Source organism: Sinocyclocheilus rhinocerous, unplaced genomic scaffold, assembly GCF_001515625.1.
Source record: "Sinocyclocheilus rhinocerous isolate Xijiao unplaced genomic scaffold, SAMN03320098_v1.1 scaffold77, whole genome shotgun sequence".
In the NCBI taxonomy this organism is placed as follows: domain Eukaryota; kingdom Metazoa; phylum Chordata; class Actinopteri; order Cypriniformes; family Cyprinidae; genus Sinocyclocheilus; species Sinocyclocheilus rhinocerous.
The window spans coordinates 888,402-911,171 of NW_015635045.1; the positions used below are offsets into that span (position 1 = coordinate 888,402).

Sequence of the window (22,770 nt, forward strand, 5' to 3'; positions counted from 1 at the left end):
ATTATTATTATTTTTTTTATTCTTTCTATTATGTGTTGTATGTGATGTGGTGGTTGTATTTCTGAGCCTAAGACAAATTTCCCTCAGGGACAATAAAGTGTACCTAACCTAACCTAACCTAACCTAACCTGTGGTAAATATGTGGTTTGTAATACGCAGATTAAAATGAGATTTTTGAAAATGAGTTTAAAGTAATTTAGGATTTGGTGTGTAGGTTACATCTGAATTCACTTAAATCTTCACTTAGATCTTAAAATTCTATCTGATACACACATTACTGTGCGTACATTAAGATTTAATCATGTTTTTGAAAGAAGCTACCACTTATTTTGGTTAACATGAACAGTGAGTGAAGGGGCCAGTGGTTGCAGACACAATCTATGCATGAATGTCTAAATGCATTTCTATCATGACAACTCTTCGAAAAGTTTTATCATATGACAATGGATATGCTAATGTATTTGTACTTGGCCTAGGTAAGCAGAGGTAAGATTTTTACATACTCAGTTAAACCGTGAGTAGTGCTTAGTCAATATTAATATGACTAATAAAACATAGCTATAATATTACTACTGCTGAAAGCACACCTTTGTTTGAGTCCAGCTTTGTGAGAAGTGTGTGTGCGTCAGCCCGCGCCGTCTCAGACACTTGAGAGTGGAGACTCATGGTGTCATCATCAGATGGCTGAGGAACAAGAGACACAGAGCAGGAGAGGGAGATATGTCAGATGAAAAAAGAAGATGAGAGACACCCTCCGGCAAACTGTTCTAGATATTTACTTAGTAACTGTTACTTGTGTTACTCCCACATAATAGAACTCATCAATTATCCTGCCAGATCATTTTTCTTAAACATCCAGGTCAGGCCAGGCTACACAAGTGGGCCCGACCCACCTAAATATGAGCTTAGCCCACCCTAACCCCAATTTCTTGTTTGGTTGCCTGGTAGAATTGTCAAAACATTTTTTTTTTCTCCATTGTATCAAGTGAAAAACAGCCTGTTTGAGTGTGTATGACTAATGGCCGTATATGTGCGTTTACCTCTGTAGTCGACAGTCTTTTGTCACCGTTGTCACTGCCAATACCTGAGTCAGGGCCATGGTTTTTACTGGGATAGAAATCTTCCATACTAAACAAACAAACATACATGTAAACAAAGGCACAAAGAGACACACAACTGAGATGATGAAGCAATATCACACTTGGAAGATTCAACACTTAACAGGCAATTATGTAAATAAGTTAGGAAAAAAATCAAGGAGTGTCCTGAAGACCCTATTCTGAGTGAAACGACTTTCTTTTTGCACACTGCAATTTTTTATTAATCCAAAAAAAGACACACATACCGAATTATTACAGAAAAGAACACATTTTGAACAGAACATGTCCCTTTAAAGTAATGTAAAATTGGCCTTGTAAAATTGGGGTTTCATTCTGACTTTAAAAATTGCTCTTCTCAAGTTTGAGGGCAAACAGTAGGTCAAAAAATCAAATACCCAATGGATTGGCAAAGAGGACAACTTTCAATTAAATAGTATACATTGTCTAGTCAATTATGTACAATGTACGTGCTATATTATCTATCTCTAAAATGTCAGTTTTCACATTTTCTGTGAAAACCCTAAATAAAGATGCTAAAGGATTGGGGTCAATTACTGGGTTAAAAATGTCAAAGAAGCAGCACCATTGTGCATTTATACAACAACTCATTATTGAGTAATATTGCTGAATAGATTTTGAGTAACTTAATTCAATTTGCAATTTAACATTTTAAACACAATTTGTAAATTTTTGTTCCAACAACAAAATAGTTCCAAACGATGTCACAGCTGTCAGGAATGAAATGGTGTTTCTGAACAAATCCTTTGAGTGAATAATTCAACGATTCACTCACGAGGACAGTGTGTGAGTCACTGAATGAATCAGAGCTTTTGAACAAATCAGTTGAATGAATAATTCTCTATGACTCACTCTAATGTTTCTTTCTTTAATGAATCAGCGTTTTTTCACTAATCGGTTGGGTGAACACAAAGAGAGTCAGCTGTTGCCACCTACTGGCATATCAATGTGACCTGCAGAAAGAGTCACCGTAAAATCCTCAGCACTAATGCAGAGACTGACAGTCAAACACAGACAAGAGGAGTGATAGAAACGGTGTTGATGGTCTGTATTTTAAGCACTCCTGACCAATCAGAGTCGAAGACTGGAAGTAACTGTTGTATACAAGAGATTTTATTCCTGTCTGTGTCAGCATCCCCTATAATTCAATACATTGTTTGCATTAAAAAGATTATGTACAAATAACTGTGGGCAAAAAAACCTTAATAACCCTAAACAAACGTGATAGCACTTAGCGCAGAAAATATTAAGAAAAACTGGAGAAATACAAAGTACCGAAACAAGCGACCCACAAACAGTAGATTAAAAATGCTTTTGCATGTTTTATGTGAATCATCTGTGAAGCAGGAAACACCTGATCACTTACAAACAGATGTTGACAATATGATTCATGGGGCTCTGAAAGTGCTGTCACTCATAGTTGTTAAAATATAAGTGTGCTTACTAAAGTGGCAGAGACATGAGGATGAAAGGCAAGGCTGTAGGTACCTGTCTGTTAGCTGCTGAGGCAAGCAGCGTTTTCCCAGAGAAGGCAGGTCAAGTGTGTCTGGTTTTTTATCCAGGCGACATGCCTGCAGGTTTAAATACTTAAAGATGTGGATCTTTCCCTTTAGGCAGATCTGAAAGCAAAGAAGAAAATTAATCTCAAAACTGACAAGATGGGACAATACAAATCAGCAGAGAAATTACAGCCTCTATAAAATGTCTTCAGGCCACTTATATACACAGACACACTAAAGTTTAGAATTGTATAAAGAAATTAATACTTTTATTCAGCAAGGATGCATTAAATTGATTAAAAGTGACAGTAAAGACATTTGTGTTATAAGAGTTCTGTTTCAAATAAATGCTGTTCTTTTGTTTCCACAACCGTTTTCAATATTGATAAGGGGGGAAAAAATGTTTCTTAAGCATCAAATCAGCACATAAGATTTCTTAAGGATCATGTGAAACTGAAGACTGGAGCAATGGCTGTTGAAAATTCAGCTTTACCATTACATAAATAAATAACATTTTAAAATATATTAACAAAAGAAAACTGTTATTTTAAATTGTAATAATATTCCTAGATTTTTGATCAAATAAATTACCCTTGGTGAGCCTAAGAGACTTCTTTCAAAAGCATTAAAAAAAAACACAAACCCCAAGTTTTTAAACAGTAGTGCATATGTATACATGAACTTGCATATATACATACATTACAGTAAGCCAATTTTCATTCACATGTAAATATTTACACTCCAATAGTGTAAATGCAACCAAATAATTTGTAAGAAAGGATTTATGGGCATTTCACCCAGGAATCTGTTCAGCTTGTGTTTCAAAAATAAACATATCAATAAGATAAAAATATATTCATATTTCTTAATGTAACATGTTAAAATACCACTGACATAACTGTCTTCTTTAAAAAATAAAGTCACTTGAGTGGTGTCTACCTGTACATGCACATACTTTCTCTCTGGGAGTATTGCCAAGAAATTTCCCAGGAAAACTACACATACTGTAGATCATTTCAGTCACAGGAAGGACTGGCTGTCCTCCAAATCTGCGTGTCGCAGCAAGATGAGCCATAGTAAAAGATCTTATTTTGTTATCAACCGAACAAAAAAAAAAAAAACATCTTGATCGGTATTTTACGTCATTGTTAACAAAAACATTTAACTAAAATGAAAAGGAGGAAGGAAACCCATCTGAGCTGTTGTTTCATTAACCGTAAGGACAACACGCTCCGATGAGATTAAATCTGCACGGTTAGACCATTGTGCTTTGATAACACTAACTAGAACAACGCATTCCTGCACATCGTCACATCTGCACTTTTTTTTAACTTTACTTACAGCCCAAAGCCATGCACAGGAACCATGTACCTTTCACACCAGAGCAATACTGGAACAACTTGGACTAAGTGCATTGCTCAAGGGCACAGTGTGATTGCTCAGTGATTGAGAACGTGATGTGGTTTGGTGATTACTTTTCTACAGAAGAATAAAAAAAAAAAGGGAAATAAACATGACTACAAAGAGAAAAGTAAGTAGTCCTGAGGATATTGTGATATAAAAAATACAGGAACATTCACTTTCAAGTAATCATTCTAGAATGATTGGGGTAGGTAACCTACATTTTGTAGGTAGTAAATCTGCATAGAAAATAAAAAATACTTTTAAAAAGTAGATTTTTTTTTTAGTGTGAACCATTCTTTTAAGGCTGAACTATATGGAAAAAATATATAAAAATGTGGTTGTTCATACTCAAACCTCTTTCAGTAAACACACACACAAAATTATTTTCCCCATTGTTTTTAAACCATTCAATAATATATTATTATTTTACTGTGATTATTATTAAAAATAATAAACAAAATGAGAAATATACAAAAAACAAAACAAGAAATGTAAGCTGTAAAAAAAATAGTATTTAGTAAAATAGATATATTTCACAGTAAAACAGTAAAATTATAATACTAAAATGTACGTATTCATTTCTTCATTTTCATACAATAAATCATCAAGCTTTTTAGCAGGGGATTTTTTGGCACTTTGAAACCACAGCACATTTATTTATTTAATTAAATCACAGCCTTTGTGATTGATTAATAACACTAAGCCATACTATTGGAAACCATATTGATTTCAATTAATTGTCCAAATAAATTATAAATTACACAAACAGAAAGGGTAACACTGATATGTAATACTGTTTCCCAGTCAAAGCTTCAAAGACCACAGTGGTTATATGGCTTTTTTTTTAGGCTATAGGTATAGGTTAGGCTATACTTGCTCACATGGCACATTAGGTGAGATAGGAACAAAGAAAAAACGATCATCATTGTTGCATGAATACGCCTGATACTTTATGGATTTCACCTTGTCAGCCACTGGATGGCGCCAACAGAAAAGAAATAAACAACAGACAGTAACAACAAATAATAATCTATAGCTTCAGCTCCATACATGTGAAGAGATAGACGGTAACAGATGAGTACAGACACACCTGGGCAGGAGGAGATTGCATGGGGTTGTTGTCAAGAACGATGTGCTGTAACTGCTTAAGTTTGCGGTAAGATATGGGAATCTCAGTGATTTTATTACAGGAGAAATCCAACCTAATCAATGGCAGATCGGACAACTCTGTGAGAAAGAAAGAAAGAAAGAAAGAAAGAGATATAATAAGAATTTATTTTCTAACTCATAGTATTAACATAACTAGTATACGCAGTAAATGTGGCTAATTTCAGTGTATATCCAGTGAAGATGTAGTAGTTTTATGCTTTTGTTGACAAATCTGTCTTGTGTATGTTTCTATACCATCTGGTAACACTTGTAGACAGTTTCTTCGTATGTTGAGTTCACGTAACGCGAGGAGTTTCCCCATTTGAGTAGGAAGCACCTGGATCTCATTACAGCTGATGTCCTGAACAGAGAAAACACACGTACTGTACATAAACAACAGATACACACACATTATATACAATAATCCCGCATTTAATTCCACACACTGACCAGTTCCATGAGGTCTTTGGCCTTTCCGATCTCCTCAGGAATAGACAAAAGTTTATTGTTGCCGACCACCAGCACTTTCAGAGGAAGACTGAAGAGAAACTTGGGGAGAATGGACAGCTGATTTCGACTGAAAACACAAGGACTGGCTTTAATAAATATACATTTCAACCTCTATCACTTTCGCTAATTACAGAACCCACAGAAAAACTGAAATCAATTTAACCTCTTACAGTTGCTAGATGATAGTAACTACCATTCAAAGGTTTTGGATCTGTAACATATTGAGAATCTTGTGTGATTTATGCTCACCAAGGCTGCATTTATTTGGTCAAAAATACAGTAAAAACAGTAATATTGTGAAATATCATTACAATATAGTAAAATAACTGTTTTCTATTTTAATTTATTTATTCCTGTGATGACAAAGCGGTTTCATCAGCAGCTATTACACCAGTCTTTAGTGTCACATGATCCTTCAGAAATCTAATTCTAATGCTGATTTGTTGTTCAAGAAACATTTCTTACTGCTATCAATGCTGAAAACAGTTGTGCTGCTTAAAATTTTTGTGGAAACTATGATCTATTTTTTTCAGGATTATTTGATTAATAGAAAGTTCCCAAAATAAAACAGCATTTATTTTAAATAGAAATCTTTTGTGATGTTATATAATGTATTTGTTGCCACTTTTGATCAATTGAATGCACCCTTGCTGAATAAAAGTAGTAATTTTGTTTAAAAAAAACATTCTGCTGAAAATTCATCTAAAGATTACATTTCATTTCATTTTAAATCAGAAAACAGTTACTCAAAAATTGTATTAATATTTCACAATATTATTGTTTTTACTGTATTTTGGATCAAATACAACTTTTGAACAATAGTGTATTCCTCACCAAATTGTCAGTGTTCAATCAGGGTTTACAGCTACTGCATTAGGAGTCGATTCAAATGAATTTCTGTGGGTCTGCAATATATTTAAATACAGTTTCATTCAAAAGACACAATTTTTATTGATGCCAAGGTAGTCTAAGAAACAGATCAATAATAATGAGATGTTAACATGAGTTAACAGATATCATAGTGTGGGTGTTACCTGATGTTCAGGTAGGTGAGCATCTGTAGGTTGATAATGGCCTCTGGAACCACCTTTATGCAGTTGTGGTAGAGGTTTAATGACTCCAGTGGCGCAAACATACAAACTTCTGGAGGGATTTCACAAAAACGGTTTTTCGACAAGTCTATACAGAAAAAAGATGAATCAGATACGTCAGTTCAACACACCAGATGAGATCAACATGACATTTTCCAATAGAAAGATATTCACAGAGACAGACTTATATTTACAAACTAATAATGCACGCTAGTGTACCCCACATCCAAGCAAAAAGATTGACGCCCCTGTTACTCGGGAGGACTACTGTCTACAAGAGAATGAATAATTGATTTATTGAATAATTAACTGGTTGATTAGTCTGATCTATAGGAAGAGTTTCACCTTATCAGACACTGACAAAGCAGCGGTGTAACACACATACACACACACACACACACACACACACACTGAACACAAGAGAGAAAGAGCAAATGGGGGAGAATTATTGATTTGTCAAGGCAGTACATATAATTCAGATGCAGCGAGAGGAGCTCTTGTCACTAGCTTTGCTCATGTGACACCTAACAATAAAATGAAATTACATGAATACACAGAGAATGTGACTCCAGCACTTTTAATTAAAAAATTGTCAATAAATAAATAAATAAATATCAGTAAAATGTGCATATGTTGTGTTTAACATCGAGCAAATGTGTATTTAAATGCAACTACACAACCGTTAGTTCTGGTCCTTGAATCTGATTGGCCGAGCTGATACCTACAGCACTGGGAGGTTTATTTGTTTGTGTCATTGTACTTGACTATGTTTGCAAGTTTAAGACTGACTGTCAGTCTGGGGCTTTTCTAGTGGCTCTTTCTACCGTCCTTATTATGCCAGTAGGTGGCATCAAGTGACTTGAATCATTCTCTACTGATTTGTTCAAAACCATTGATTCATTCAGAAACCAATGTGTTACACAGTGGTTGATCTTGCTTTGGCTTCGCTTGGGACCATTTTAACTGGAAGAGAAAAGAATTGTCTAAAATGTCAGCCCTCATCTTCAAATTGACATCAATCTCAAGCTCAGACCAAAATCACTCAGAATTACAACAAATTCAACCAATCAGATCTGAGTTATCATTACCATAGTGTTGCCATGGGAGCAGACATGCATGCAGAAGAAAAGTCATGTCAACTTCCTCTATAATTCATATTGTCTTTGAAAAGACAAAGAGTGTATGTGAGAGAAATATAAAAGACTGTAACTATATCAAAGAAAAGAAGTAGTAAGACAAACAGAAAGGGAATTATATAATTTTTAGAGACCTCTTGGGTACATTAGATATCACATCTTTCATGAGTTTGAGGCCAATTGCCAGTCTCAGCCAATGAGATTTGAGCAGAGAAAAAACACACACACACACACACACACACACAGACACAGACAGCTGACATTGCCAACCTGAAGCTGTGCTGCCTGGCAACTATTACAGACTAAAGCAGTGTTGCCTGGCAACTGTTACCAACCCAAACTGTGCTGACTCCACCTCAGACATTCCTCTTGAACAACCTTCAGTTGGCTGATAAGAGAGCAGAGTATGCTCATGTTAGTTCAGCAGCTGGGCTTCAATACTGCATTTCAACAAAAAGGTCGTCCATTAGTGAACATTTAAACATTTAGAAAGATCAGTATTTTACAGTTTATCTGTTTTGTATAATTTTCAGATGTTCATGACGATAAAAAAACAACGCCAGTGCCAGGCAAATGTAAAATGTTTTGTTGGTCCAGTCGGGTCCAAGGAGTCATGTTTTGGCTGACCAGCATGTGCCAGTTAGCTGTAACCACATCTAACTGTCAAATTTTGAATTGAACATTATATGACAATTTTTAAATTAGGGCTTTTAAACCATATGAAAAATCATTTTGAGATACTTTACAAAATACTATGACATGGTGACTGGGAACAATATTTTAAAAATCTGTCACAACTTGCTGGCTTCTTAAAGAGATTAAAAATGAAACTTAATGAAAATTCTGTCAATTTGTGTCATTATAGCCTAAACTTGCATGACTTTCTTCTGTGGAGCATAAAAATAATTTTATGGATTGATTTTTTTTGTCCATACAATGGAAGTCAATGGTCCAAAACTGTTTGGTTACCAACATTCTGTAAATATTTTCTTTTGCGTTTCACAGAAGAAATAACGTCATACAGGTTTGGAACAGCATAAGGGTACATTTCCGTTTATGGATGAACTAGGCCTATCCCTTTAAGCACAGAGGCACACATCTGTCTGTTTCTGTGTGAGGACTTTATAGTTTACAGCAATCTATAATGTCTCTCAGAACCTGAGGACAGAGACCCAGTCAACTGAACTGGAAAAGAGCTGAGCAAACACATTACACACACACACACACAGTGAGAGAGAGACTGTATGAGGAAATAAGTGTGTTATTGTCATAGACAGACAGACAGAGAGACAGTGATTGAGTGAAGAGAAACTTAAAGATAGAGACAGCATGACTGTGAGGAACTGTGTGTGTGTGTGTGTGTGTGTACTGTGGACAGAGAGAGGAGGAGTGTGAGAGAGGAAGTGATAGAGGGATGAACTGATGGCAATTCCTTGAGACAGCGACATTTCTAATATCAGCTCAGCATCTCCAGTAGTAGCTGTGTGTGTGTCTTTTGGCACAAAACCAGTGAAAGAGAGCTGACTGAAAGGAAAAGATCCTCGTCTTTTTTTTGCTGTTGTCTCTGTATATAGTATCAGATACTGATTTGATAGCTATCAGCTATGATCACTTTGTTCTTTTCTTTGTCTCACCTTTCTTTTGGTGATCTAACTCTTTTATACTCAAACAATACTTAGACTGAGGCACAGCTGTTTAGCAGAAGGGACCAGTCCCCCACCGCACATGCACACACGCACACACACACACACACACACACACACACACACACACACACACACACACACACTTAAAAGAGAAATCTGCGTGTGAGAAATGTGTTTTATGGCACTGCGCCTACAGCAGAGCAGCTTTAATGTAATTTACAGATGATTTTATCTCAGCGTTGCACAAGCAGCTCACCTCTCCTGACGTCCAGGGTAAGACTGAAAAGAACATTCGGTGAGCCACACACACACACACTTAAATGAGAAATCAATGTGCTTTTAATGCATGGACTTAAGGCCAGTGGAGATGATACGGGCTATCAGCAAGCTTCCTTAATGTCTTCATGAGAGGGTAGGGCTCATGTTTCTGACACACACACACACACACACACACACACACACACAGCAAACTCAGTGCCCCACGTGTTTCATGAATATAATAATAGGCTGGATCAGTATATTTTATCTGTCTGCTTTATGTGCTCTCTAAAACAACAGATTCTTAAAGACATCCAGTGGAAACACATAAATGGTAGTGAGGATGAACAAACTCATTAAAAAACAGAAATATTGCATTCAATTCATAGAGATCATAAATCAGTGTTGGCCCTCAAATGGTTCCAAAACCATAAATCATTCAACACAAATGAAGATATTTTTTAATATTCCCTTACCATTTTGTCCATCCATTGAAAGTCTATATAATCAACATTTTCAAGCAGTTGAGCTTCCATTATATTTGATGTTCTCTTCTTAATGTATATGCACTGATCAATGTTTATATGTGAATAAAATCGCAAGTTAAAATGTTTATCATATAAAGTGATTGTGTCTCTATACAGAAGGCTTGGATTAAACCACTCGGTTCATATGGATTACTTTTATTATATCTTTATGAACTGTTTAAAGCTTTAAAATGTTGCTTACTCTCAATGGATGAACAAAAATGATGAGATATTATTAAAAATATCTTTATTACAAAGATGAAAAAAGTTTAATGGATTTGGAACGAAATGAGGGTGAGTAAAATGACAGGATTCCCCCCCCCCCTTAAAGCTGAAGTGTGTTATTTCTGCACTACTAGAAGCATCAAACAAAACTGCAGAAAACATTAATCTTTCTGAATATGATCAGACAAAGCTGTAATAGACTCAGTATTGCTGTGTATGGCTGGTCAGGATGCTTAAACAATCAAGTAATGTTTTAATAGCAACATAGACTCACAATCACAATGTTTACACATTTTAGAGAAATCAACCTACGAATGGTTTATTTAAAGAAGTATCTGCATATAAATAAGCTGTGAATCCAGAGAATCAAAGCAACTAACACCAAGATAACACATGCTTAGAAATCATCCTCACACAACCTTGCTTGAGCAACAGTCTCAGCACGTTTACAGTGAGGTGTTCATTTTAATTGACCCACCATCCTTCAATTACCATGGAAACCAGCAATAGATACTCACAGAGTGACAGGTTAATTTACAGGAGTGGAGCGGTTTGTTAACACATCTGCACAACTTTAACACACCATCCACATACCCACACTAACATACGGCAAAATACACAATAATCAAAATGGAGGTCCCACTGAAGTGGTACATAAACAGCTGATTGCCTGATTCTTCTGTGTCCTTCCTTCTCACAAACATGTTATATTACACTATAGTTACTGTAATGTCTAAGAGAGGAACTGATACAAGAGATTTGGTTAAATTGACTTCTTTGGTTGACCAAAGTCATCTGGCTGGTAAGTGTTGTGATATCAGCACATATACTGTACACCCCATACTTTTGACTAGCATCCAAAACACAACATATACTGGTAACCAGTAGTGCCGTTTTTCAGAAGGATAGAGAACATTCAAGACTACAGTAAAAGAGGTCACAACAAATCATTCTCTGCATGTACTCATCTCATTTTCTTTCTCTGGACTGGACGTCTTAAATCTCTCTGTCTGTATCTCTCTCTCTCCCTCTTTGTGTCTCTATCAGAACTCCTTTTAGTTGCTCTGAATGAAAGTTATATAATAGTCAATCTATCCAATTATGTTCAAACTGAGGACAGAGAGTGTTTAAGGGAGAGAGTGAGAGAGTAAAAAGATTCTCAATGAAGGGAATCAACTGAAAGCATCTCACTGTATAATGTTTTATACCAAGGACTTTACAGAGATGTCACATGATGCTGTATTTCCCCTTAGACACATACAACATACTTTTGTGTGTTCATTTTTTAGTCCACAAAAATCATTTACACAGATACACATTTAGTAATTTCACATCCAGTATGAATGTTAACTTAAAATTCATCACTAGTTACACATCATTTAGTATATCTTATTAACAAAAAAGATGTGTGTGTTTGGAGGCATTTTTATTTACCGTTTTGTTGTTTCTGGTCATCAGTGACACACTGGGGCCCTTTAGAATAAGAACGAGACTGTCTGGACCTAACTGTGGATTTAAACTAATAAACTAACTGACTTAATAGATTTAAACTAATCATATAATTAGCATAGCTATATGATGTGACTTACACCCGTTTATCAAGGGAAGATAACTTGCTTTCTATATCTTTTGTCAGTGATGCCCAAACAAACGCTACTGTATTCTTGCTTCCATTCATCTGTCACTTACAGTAGCTAGCAGAAGCTTGCCAAATTATGCAGATGCCAACATAAACAGGTTCAGAGGCATGCCCTCATCCCTAAAAAACATTAAAAGAAAATACAGCTCAGACTATGAGTTCAGACACATTTGCAACAAAAATAAAAATGGTTTGTGACAAACACAGTGTCAGGTTGCAATTTCACTTACTTCAGTGATTGACTATGTTTATTCAGCTGCTTATATACGTGTTGATATGTAACCGTGTGTGGCTGTATAATCACATTTTGTTCCATTTAAAAGCAAATTGGGCAATCTGAAACAGCCTCTGTCTCAGTATTACAGGACAAAGAGAGAGCTCAGAAACACTGCACAACTGCTCTAACAAACCAGGTTATAAAATAAAATGATCTTTCCCTATCCAATTAAGACTGTCTAGACACTCTAGTCGCACTCTTTGAACTACTTGAAATCTAAACTTTATATACATAGCTTAAAAACACCACACCTCAGCGAATGGTGTGTATCAAAACAACATGAAACTAACTCAAATTGGAACACTGCACTGTTTGTACAAGTGATCCAATTTCTGAAATTGGATCACTTGTACAAACAGTGCAGTCGATATTCAGTGTATCTACACAGATGAAAACGTCAGTGTGACGAGTGGGGCAGGGCCAAGAGCCATGGGAGCGGAGTGAGGCTGGTGGAGTAAATGATAATGAGCGACACCTGCACCACTCACCGGTCTCGAGTCCCACTGAGGCTCTGGAAGGATAAAAGGAGGAGTGATGACAGTGCAAAACGAGAGAGGACCAGGCCTGGATTTTGTTTGTGGCAGTCGTCCGTGAGGGGCTTTACGTTTGTGTTATGGTTTTTTAACTGTGTTATTACGTTTACTTTTGTGTTATTTATGTCTGCTGGTTCCTGCCTCTTTCTTCCGTAACTCACCTTTATTTAACTACAAACTTTGTGTAAGGGAAACAGGTCAATTTAGCTCAAAGGGAATCATTTAAGATTTTATAGGGAATTGCCTCATGGTTTTAGAGGAGCTGTTGGCGTGTAAGCCAGAGTATGCTCAAGGAGCGCTAAAAAGCAGCATCAAAACGCGGTGGCAAAAAGCGAAAGCTAAAAAAGCATGACTAAAAAGCATAATTTGATGGTGTCCTGAGTATTTCAACCGGGTTGTTGAAGCCTGTCTGTGGAATTCGGCTCTTTGGGTTGTTCAACATCAATCTGATCAAATCTTAAAATGTTTGATTCACTCTGATAACCTACATTTGTTACAGTCAGCAATATGCCAGGAGACTTTCTCATAAACCAAATGAAAGTAGGTGTCAGTGTGGGAAAAAAGACGAAAAAATGGGAAATTATGCCTCTGTTCATGTTCATATCATGACATATTACCAAGATGGTAAACATACGAGGAGCATGAGAGGTATAAGCAATATTTCATGTATTCATGCATATTCTGCAATCTGCATCCAAAACCGCTGACTCAGTCACTCATTCACTATATACTACTAAGTGAATTTCACACAGAAGAAAAAAGTGAGTGAAAATGAGTGCACTGAGCACTGCTCCACTTTGTCTGATGCTACAAATGTCCTGAAAAAGGAAAATCGGATCTGACTATTCACATCTGAATCTGAATTGCTTTAAAAAATGAAAAAAGGGAGTGTGGAGTGTGGGAAGAGGGTAGAAAACAACCAATAAAACACAGACCTACAACACACTCATTATAAAGACAAATGAATATTAAATATCTTTAAAACAGAAAGAAAGGCAGTTACTTTTTGTTTACTCTTCTATGAATTTTCGGTCTGTATCGTTTGCTGTTTATCACAAAATAAGTCGTGTCATCGCGTTCATGATCAGGTGTACCACTGTATCAGCGCCCTTATTTGTGCATATTTCATTTGAAGACGACATGTGTGCACATACACGGCACTGGTTCATGTTTGGAGCATGAGAGAATATGAAATATGTTCACAAAACTTAAAACACGCTTGCTCCGGTCCAGTTATGAACTATGAGCTGCGCAGCAAGTGTTGTTAAGTGTTGTTACTCATCGCGGTGTTCAGAGCAGAAACCCTCTCTCATGCACGCTCGACGTGTTGTTTACATATTAAATATTGTTACGGTCACGTTTAAAGAGGTGAACTGAAAGCATGGAAGCTCTTTCATGAGATTTGAATTCTCCGCTGTGATACGACCTCATGCATAATACAGCGCAGTGATTGGATCATAAGGCATTCATTCTCATGAATAATACTGAAAGAATCTCAGAAAACTGATGACATAGACGCGTACTCTCCAGCCATGGCAGCAAATCACCACTCTAAATTAACGCATATAGCCTACTTCACTTTTCGTGACGTTGGTTCAAGTTTGCTTTTTGAACCGGAAGAACGGAATTGCTCCAAAAAAAGAAGAAAAAAAAAAACTTTTCCCTAAATATTAGGCATAATGAGTACTATTGATGTTTTCACTGATGTGAAACCTGTTCATATATGTTAACATCTCAAAAAATGAGTTTTAAGGCTTCATGAAACTTTAATAACATTTTTGACACACACACACACACACACACACACACACACAAACAAATGCATATCCTGCAAAACTTTTATTTTCAACCCTTAATCTGACCCTCTGTCTGAAATTATCTGTTTTAAACTGGTGGTCCTTTTAAAGTCACCATGAAATCAAAATTGAAAATTCTTATTTTTTAATGGAATACTGTAGTGTTTATTATAAATAATTTATCCGTGCACTTCATTATTTTTTTTTTAATTCATGTGCCCTCGTAATCTTTAATCAAAAACGTTAACCTCCCCTCCCCCTCAAAACGACTCATCTTCTCTTCAGGTCACGAGCTATGGCGCAAGGGCGGAGCTAGTGACGTGAGGGGTAAACGCTGGGATAAACGGCAGGGGGAAAAGCTGAAGCTGATGCTTCACTTTATAGCATTGACCCCTAAACATTGAAAAGATATTAGGATATTACGACAACATTACTCTTAGGACATCGCAAACTAATTTTTTTCATGAATAGGACTTAACCTGATGGAGGACATGCTCAGTCAATCAGGCAGTCTCTCTCTCGCGGGCGCTGTTTAGGCATGTTTTGTGCCGTTGATCGTCGTCGTCATACTTAATAAATAAAACATTTATAATTCACCCAAAAATGAAAATGTACTCACCCTCAAGCAATCCTAGGTGTATATGACTTTCTTCTTTCAGATGAATACAATCAGAGTTATATAATAAAAAATGTGTTTGGAATGAAGCTTGGAAGAGCCAGGACATTTTTAATATAACTCTGATTGTAGGCTATTCGTTTGAAAGAAGACTTGGCTTGAGGGTGAGTAAATCATCTTCTTTATGGCCACTGTTTTAATTGGCTAATGTCACTGCACAGGAAACAGTATCAATGCCCCTGGCCCTCAATACTGTATATAAGTAAGTTTTTTTAAAAACATTATCTCTATAAAAATGTCATTTACAGACAAAGTGTTCTGAAATTGTTAATTTACAGTTTACAATGCAGCTGCTGTCAGATCCAGTACAGCTAACTGTTTCATCTTACGCCTGATTCACACGTCAGCGTTAACACTTCTCATTTACTTTGAATGGGTGACGTCATGCATTGACGAACCGAATTGTGGATCCATTGCGTTGCTCGCGGCATAAAAGGAAAACTTTCAACTTTTCAAGTGCCAACGCAGGCATCAGCCAATCAGATCGCCTTATGCAAATACCCTAGCGCAGACGCTAGCCATTCCTGTTCATGCAACACCAGAAAAGTAATGTGATTGGCTGTTGTCACTATGACGGTTGTGTCAGCACCAAGCTTCATCAGACGCCCTCCGTCAAGCATCGACGCTGGTGCCCTGTGTGAATGTACCATTACAACTCTCTTTTACAACTCATTTACAAAACAATCTACAGTCAAATGCTCCAAAAAAACATAATCCTCCAGCTCTGATGTAATCCAGGATGCCATTAAAATATGTCAAAAAGACTAAAAATTAAAAAGACTTCCTCCTCATTATAAGCAAAGCACTTTAATCAAGCTCCAAAACCGGCTCGTTTTAATAGGGCAAGGTGACGTCACCTAGCCACAGTCGTTTGCATAAACACTGCCGTCAGAGTAACACATCAACAGGCTCCGCCCACTGGCATTCAGCCGCTAACAACTGACACTTGATCACGCTGAATGAGAGCGTCGTGTCGCGTCAAAAGCAAACAGAAATTACAATAACTTAGGGCTCGAATTTCGAATATTTGTCAAATTTAAAATAAAAATCCACATTCGAATGCAAAAACGTTGCATTCAAATTTTAGGTGTGCGTTAAGGAGGCAGCCTTATCAGTGGCACACGAGATGCGATGACGATGTAAGTGTCGTTGCATTATAATGTTTTTGTTAGCCTATCCAGTTGAAGCCACTAGATGTGGCGCTGCTGCATTGTTAATGACAAATATTGCGGGGAAAAGAGATCATCAATGCGGAGAAGATCTTGTTTCAAAACTGAAACCAAGCCGTTCACACAGAACGCATATTTCGCGCATTTTCTAGAGGGGCATCTATCACCGTTGATTAAGTGTGTCTCGCTCTCACTTATAATATTTGTGTAGTTTTCCCCATGAATGAGCTGATTCGCTACATGCTGTTTTGTTTATAGTTCTTTAAGCAACTTAATTAATTATAATTGGTTTATAAACATTATTTTAAACATTATGCACTTTTTTCACAGATAGTCATGTTTTCTTATGCTTTGAATAAACATGCATTAGTAATATTTTGCACGATGCTCTTGTGGCCTCAGGAGAGAAGCCAAAAGCTTTTCTTCACCCTAACTGAAATTATGCATTTTAAATTCGAATATAATTTAGTTTTTCAGCCATTTTGACAGCCCTACAATAACTGCTGCCATCTTGTCTACACTGAATACAGTATACGGATGCGTGTTCGCTTTCTGACACAGTCCACACATTCGAGTCTGTCGTCAATTGGGCAAATGGAGTGAAAGAACATTCGCTTTGACGCGTTTGGTTTAAACAGCTCGTTCGCGTCTTTATACAGATATCAGAAGGATCCCAGCGTAAGGAACAAGTGGATAGTTTATGTTTAATGGCACCCCGGATCGTGTCAGAGGACTGATCGGAGCATTTTGCTTTGTAAACGAGGCACAGTGTCATGGAGAGTTCACAAAGAAACATTTGTTGAAAGATGAAGTGGTACTTGATCTGACTGCAGCTGCATCACATTGTAAGGAAATTATTTAATAATGCTTTGTTTGGAAATGTCCGTTTTATTTGGATTTTGTTGTCAAAACACTCAAAACATGCAATAGCGAGGGGGCATTGATACCGTTTCCTATGCAATGATGTTAGCCAATCATAACAGTGACTGATTCCTGAGAAGCCTTAAAGGACACACCCCTTAAAAACAGCCTGTTTCTGATAGTTCAGAAAAAGGTCCAAATGAGGGTTAAAAATAATCTATAATAATTCTATATTATATATAATTCAGAATCTATAATAATTTTTCCACATATTTGTTTTTTTTGTGTGCAAAAAACTTTATTAAAATTATAAGTAAACCTCAAAGAGCATATTAAAATAATAAAAAAATCCATGTCATTACCCCTTAAAAATAAATGCTTTGTTTATAATAAGGAGGACATTTTAAGCTATGAAACTTGCAGGATGTTTTCAAGGTATACAAAGACCTCTTAAGGCAAATTTGATTTCTCATGTCATGACCCCTTTAAGATTATAAAAAGGCTTAGGCCTAGAGCTCAGAATGATTGTTTAATTAAGCTATCAGAAACTTCAGAAAATGAGAAGAGCTGACTCATACTTCATCAGTTTCACTTCATTTTAAACCCTGAATTAGCCTAATGTTAGTTTTAAATGTATTTCTCATGTCAAACGTTTGACTGCATCATCACTCTTTATTGATCTATCAGTTAGTTTATTAACATTTTAATCCATATGCAAGTCTTTTTTTTTCTCAGTGCTGCAAAGCATCACTATACAGTGATGTGCTAAACATACTACAAAGACCATGATGCTCAGCACCAGGGTTTGAAGTTGACACCTTACAGATGGGACCAGCATGTCAGATCATGTCTAATTATCTCAGTCTCTGGAGAGTGCTCTGTCTGTGTGTGTGTGTGTGTGTGCTCATCTGTGAAGGGCAGAGTGGTCTCCTGCCTACAGCTGAGGCCTGCCTGCCTGTCTGTCACAAAATCTCAAGACTAGAGCGTGCATCACAGGAGGACATGCGAGGAACTCAAACAACACCAGCAAAATGAAGTTAAATAGTTCATCTCAAAATAACGCTTATAGAAGTGCCTAGAGCCAGTACGGTCACTTGTCTTTGAACATTGTTTTTAGTAATTCTTCTGATTTACATGTCACAATGTTGACATTATCTACTTGGATAATCTGAACTACTGACCAGCCTAGGCCAAGAGGGTTAAAAAATTTAATGGTTAGCTGTGTCTATTCCTTTCAGTGTGTACAGCCATCAAATGTAATAAAATCTGTATGGGTAGGATGGATGATAGATTCTGTAAATAAATTAAGATCTGCATCAGTACATGCGTTACATTTTGCCCTGAAACTTATGCAATGCATTTTTTTTTTTACCAAAAACAATTCAACAACAAAAGTAATTCATTCAGGCACACTGACAAGTGATTTAAAAAATATGAATGTAGTTCCTGGAAACACTTTCCGTCTGTTTCGCATCAAAATAAATCCATTTAAGCTTTCCACATTGACCTGTGTTTGCAAAATATAACCTTAGTGTTGTGGACATAATCTGAGTAATCTCAAAATACTCACTGTGCAATGAAACTTCATGAGTCATAGTCACCATCATACTGAAATATCAGACCTTTACATGTTTCTGACCATTCAAGAGCTGAGATGGTTTCTTGAAAATAAAGCACTCTTTTTCTTGTTGATTTTAATATCTACTGATCTAAAAAGGACATACAGTGCTCCTGGTTACCCTAAAGAGAGAAATTAATGAGTTTTAATGAGTCCCTCGTTACACTGCCACAAGTATAAAAAGCCCTGGAACTTCCTGTTACTTTGTACACGAATATATACCCTTTGTGACATGACATATTTGATTTAGCAGGATTAATTTAGAAAACCAGTCAACACTACTGTGATGTTTACAGCATCACTAAACAACCTTCTTTCCTATTTGCACACATAAATACAGTAGACCTTAGGAAGGGTAGTGCTATGTTTAATCTTTGACAGCAATGAAAATGAGGCTATGGAATAGAAATACAATGTGTTTAATGGACTGTACTGATGTTTACCAAATGACGAAACATCTTTCAGAAAATAAAAAGACTGTAAGACTATCACAGCATTGTTTTCATCTGTGTTAAATTCAATATGGCGTCAAACCTGACGAAAGTCTATTCTTGGATTCAATCACAATAAAATTTTGAACTTTGTCGGTGGATCGTGCTGCCTCAAGATTTCTAATAACCCAGACATTACAGTAATCAGAGGACAGTCTCAGAGGCATTTTGCCATGCAGTAGCTGGGACGGATTCTTCGTAAAGCATTACATTTTACTAGGGTTGCAAAAAGGTGGAAAATTTCCAGTAAATTTCGGAAACATTCCAGAAATTTTGGAATCTTTCCAGGATTTTTTTGAATCTTCCAGGGATTTTTGGAAAGTTTCTGGAAATTTACCGGAAATGTTTCACCCCTTTGCAACCCTACAATTTACTGATATTTAATTTGATATTGTTATGTATCAAAAACCTTAAATGTACATTTTGCTTCTTGCTGTTTTGTGCTTACAAGAATTAAATGCATAAATGGTTAGAATAATTGAACTATACAGCCCAAACGTACAGTTTCAAATACAGCTGTTGAGTAAGTGACACCAAATTCAGCACCTTCCTCTGACTGCTGTATATCTCTCAATATTTCCTCTTTTTAGAAAGTCTGGGAAATTATATTTTTCTTTTTCTTAATTAGATGTTGGAGCAAAAATGAACAACACTACATTAACATCTGCAATGGTCTCCTATTTAAGCCTTATATGCCAGCTGCACAATTTAACTTACCATCCCTTATTTCTACATTCTAAATCCAGAAATGCGAAAATGGTTCATTAACCTTTAATCTTATGATCACTTCCTCTATAGCACTATGATGTCATGAGCCCAAGGGTTCTGCCTAGAGAAAGAGAGGATTCTGTGTCTGTCAATAGAGCTCAAGACATTAAATGTACTTGACATATGACAGCATCTAAAGTAATGCAACACCCAAAATTAAAATTCAGTCATCAATAAATGCCTTCTGTGGAACTCAAAAGAAGATATTTTGAGAAATGCCTCAGTGTTTTTATGTCTATAGGATGGAAGTCGAACGTTCTTCAAAAAAATCAAAATCAAAGAAATGCATACTGGTTTGGAACAACATGAGGGATGTAAATGAGTAAATGATATCAGAATTTTGATTTTAGGATCATGTATAAAATCACCACCATAAGCTATGTTTTCCATGAACATCTGGGCTGACTCTGAGCAGCATTTTCAGTTATAATTTCTAGTACAACCTTTCCCATTTGACACTCACATGCAGGAATCCGTATGAACTTATGTTTGGTCTCAAATCTAAGGTGAAAGTTCACTTAGCTGTTAAAATGGTTATGACGGGCATTAGGCGTACTGTACATCTGCATCAGCTTTTAATACAGGGATCCTAAAAGCAACACCACAAGTGCTCAGCAGATACATGCATATTTCATACACATGCATGACCACAAACTGCCTTAATGCAAGTCATTTTCATGAAAGACAGCTTTGCACTTGAATATTCTATAGTGCGTACTACAGCTAGATAAAAATCTGCTGCACTGACATTAAGAGAAAAAAATCAATATTTATTAACATTCATCATTTTATCTTCCTTCTTTTGTCTCCATTAATATCATTGAAAAAAATGTCATTTGTACTTTACATCTATGTAAAGATAATGCACGAGATAAAAACAACTTTATTGGTCTCTGACAAACGCCTTGATTCGTCTAAAGTAGGGTTTAAAGGGGTCATATGATGCGATTTCAATTTTTCCTTTCTCTTTGGAGTGTTACAAGCTCTTGGTGCATAAAGAAGATCTGTAAAGTTGCAAAGACTAAAGTCTCAAATCTAAAAAGATATTCTTTTTTAAAATTAAGATTCAACCACGCCTACCTAAAACGGCTCGTTCTAACACACCCCACATGTCTACGTCACGATGTGAGAAGATTTGCATAACGCCGCCCAAACGTTCACGCAAAGAAAGAAGGCGTAACTTATTCTCGCTGTATTATTGTTGCTGCCGCCGCCGCCATGTTGTGGAGATGCTGTGTGTTTCGTTATGAAAAACACTTCAACCCAAATATTCAGATGTGTGCAGCGCATTTTATGGAGGACTGTTTACTGATCCTGGGAGAGTTGACTACAATGCCGGCAGTTCTGACTCACAGTCTGTAAGTACGTTTTCATTTAAAGGATTTGCCACTGATGATTCAAACGCGAGTTTTGGGCAGTGTGGATTAACGTTAGCACTTGTTGTTTGTCATTTCTCTGATCACAAATGCAGACATGGTTTTATGTTTACGCGGCGCGATGCAACGCAACGCGTAAAAAGACAGTCATTATAATCAGTAATTATGTCCCCACTGGTTGCAACAAATGCCTCGTTTGTAATGGGTTTTCATGTTTTTGTGTCGTTGCTCCGGCCGGACACGGCATCAACAGTATGTGTGGGGCGTAACATTTCCGTCTCACGCTTGAGGTATTCGGCCAATCACAACGCACTGGATAGCTGGCCAATCACAGCACACCTCGCTTTTTCAGACCGATGAGCTTTGTAAAAATCGACGCGTTTCAGAAAGGCGGGGCATAGAGGAGAAACAATAATGTACAGTATGTGGAAAATAATGTGGTTTTTTTTACCTTAAACCCCATAAACACATTTCATTACACCAAATACACAAAATACTGTTCTTTTTAGCAGCATCATATGACCCCTTTAACAAACCCAACCATCTCACATCAAACTTTGTCACATAAATCATCTTAAGTTGCTTAGATATCTGTGTGAACTTTGACTATAGTCTTTCAAACCTCACTTCTGCAGTGACATAAATAGACCTTTACACTGCTTTTAACTATAGTTCTTTATGTAAATCTCACTTTTTCAGCATTTAAAGCATTTATTGCATACAAAAAGTCTTTGCAAGACAAGCAGGACAATGGCGGAATATTACTGTACATAAATATTGTACATTTATCCACTTGCAATATAATTTGCAGTAGGGCTGCACAATATATCGTTTCAGCATCGATATCGCGATGTGCGCATCCGCGATAGTCACATCGCAGGATGTGCGATGTTTAGTAAACTGATCGTTATATTTATACTGATTGTTTTCTTTGCTCACACACAGACACGGTGTCTACAACGGACGCAACAGCTGTACAGAGATACCCATTTTAAATACATTT

General features: G+C 36.6%; 1 protein-coding gene across 2 annotated transcripts in view; it reads right to left on the minus strand.

The window, feature by feature from the left end:
- The window catches only part of lrch2 (leucine-rich repeats and calponin homology (CH) domain containing 2), a 65,775-nt gene that overhangs the window by 34,968 nt on the left and 8,037 nt on the right, over positions 1–22,770 (minus strand). For both annotated transcript variants that reach the window (XM_016560550.1, XM_016560549.1), the window contains exons 2-8: positions 6,715–6,859; positions 5,621–5,747; positions 5,426–5,531; positions 5,112–5,248; positions 2,607–2,737; positions 1,041–1,128; positions 588–684 (exon numbers count right to left, since the gene is read on the minus strand). In XM_016560550.1, the coding sequence (XP_016416036.1) occupies positions 588–684; positions 1,041–1,128; positions 2,607–2,737; positions 5,112–5,248; positions 5,426–5,531; positions 5,621–5,747; positions 6,715–6,859 (831 nt within the window). The remainder of the gene's footprint in view (positions 1–587; positions 685–1,040; positions 1,129–2,606; positions 2,738–5,111; positions 5,249–5,425; positions 5,532–5,620; positions 5,748–6,714; positions 6,860–22,770) is intronic.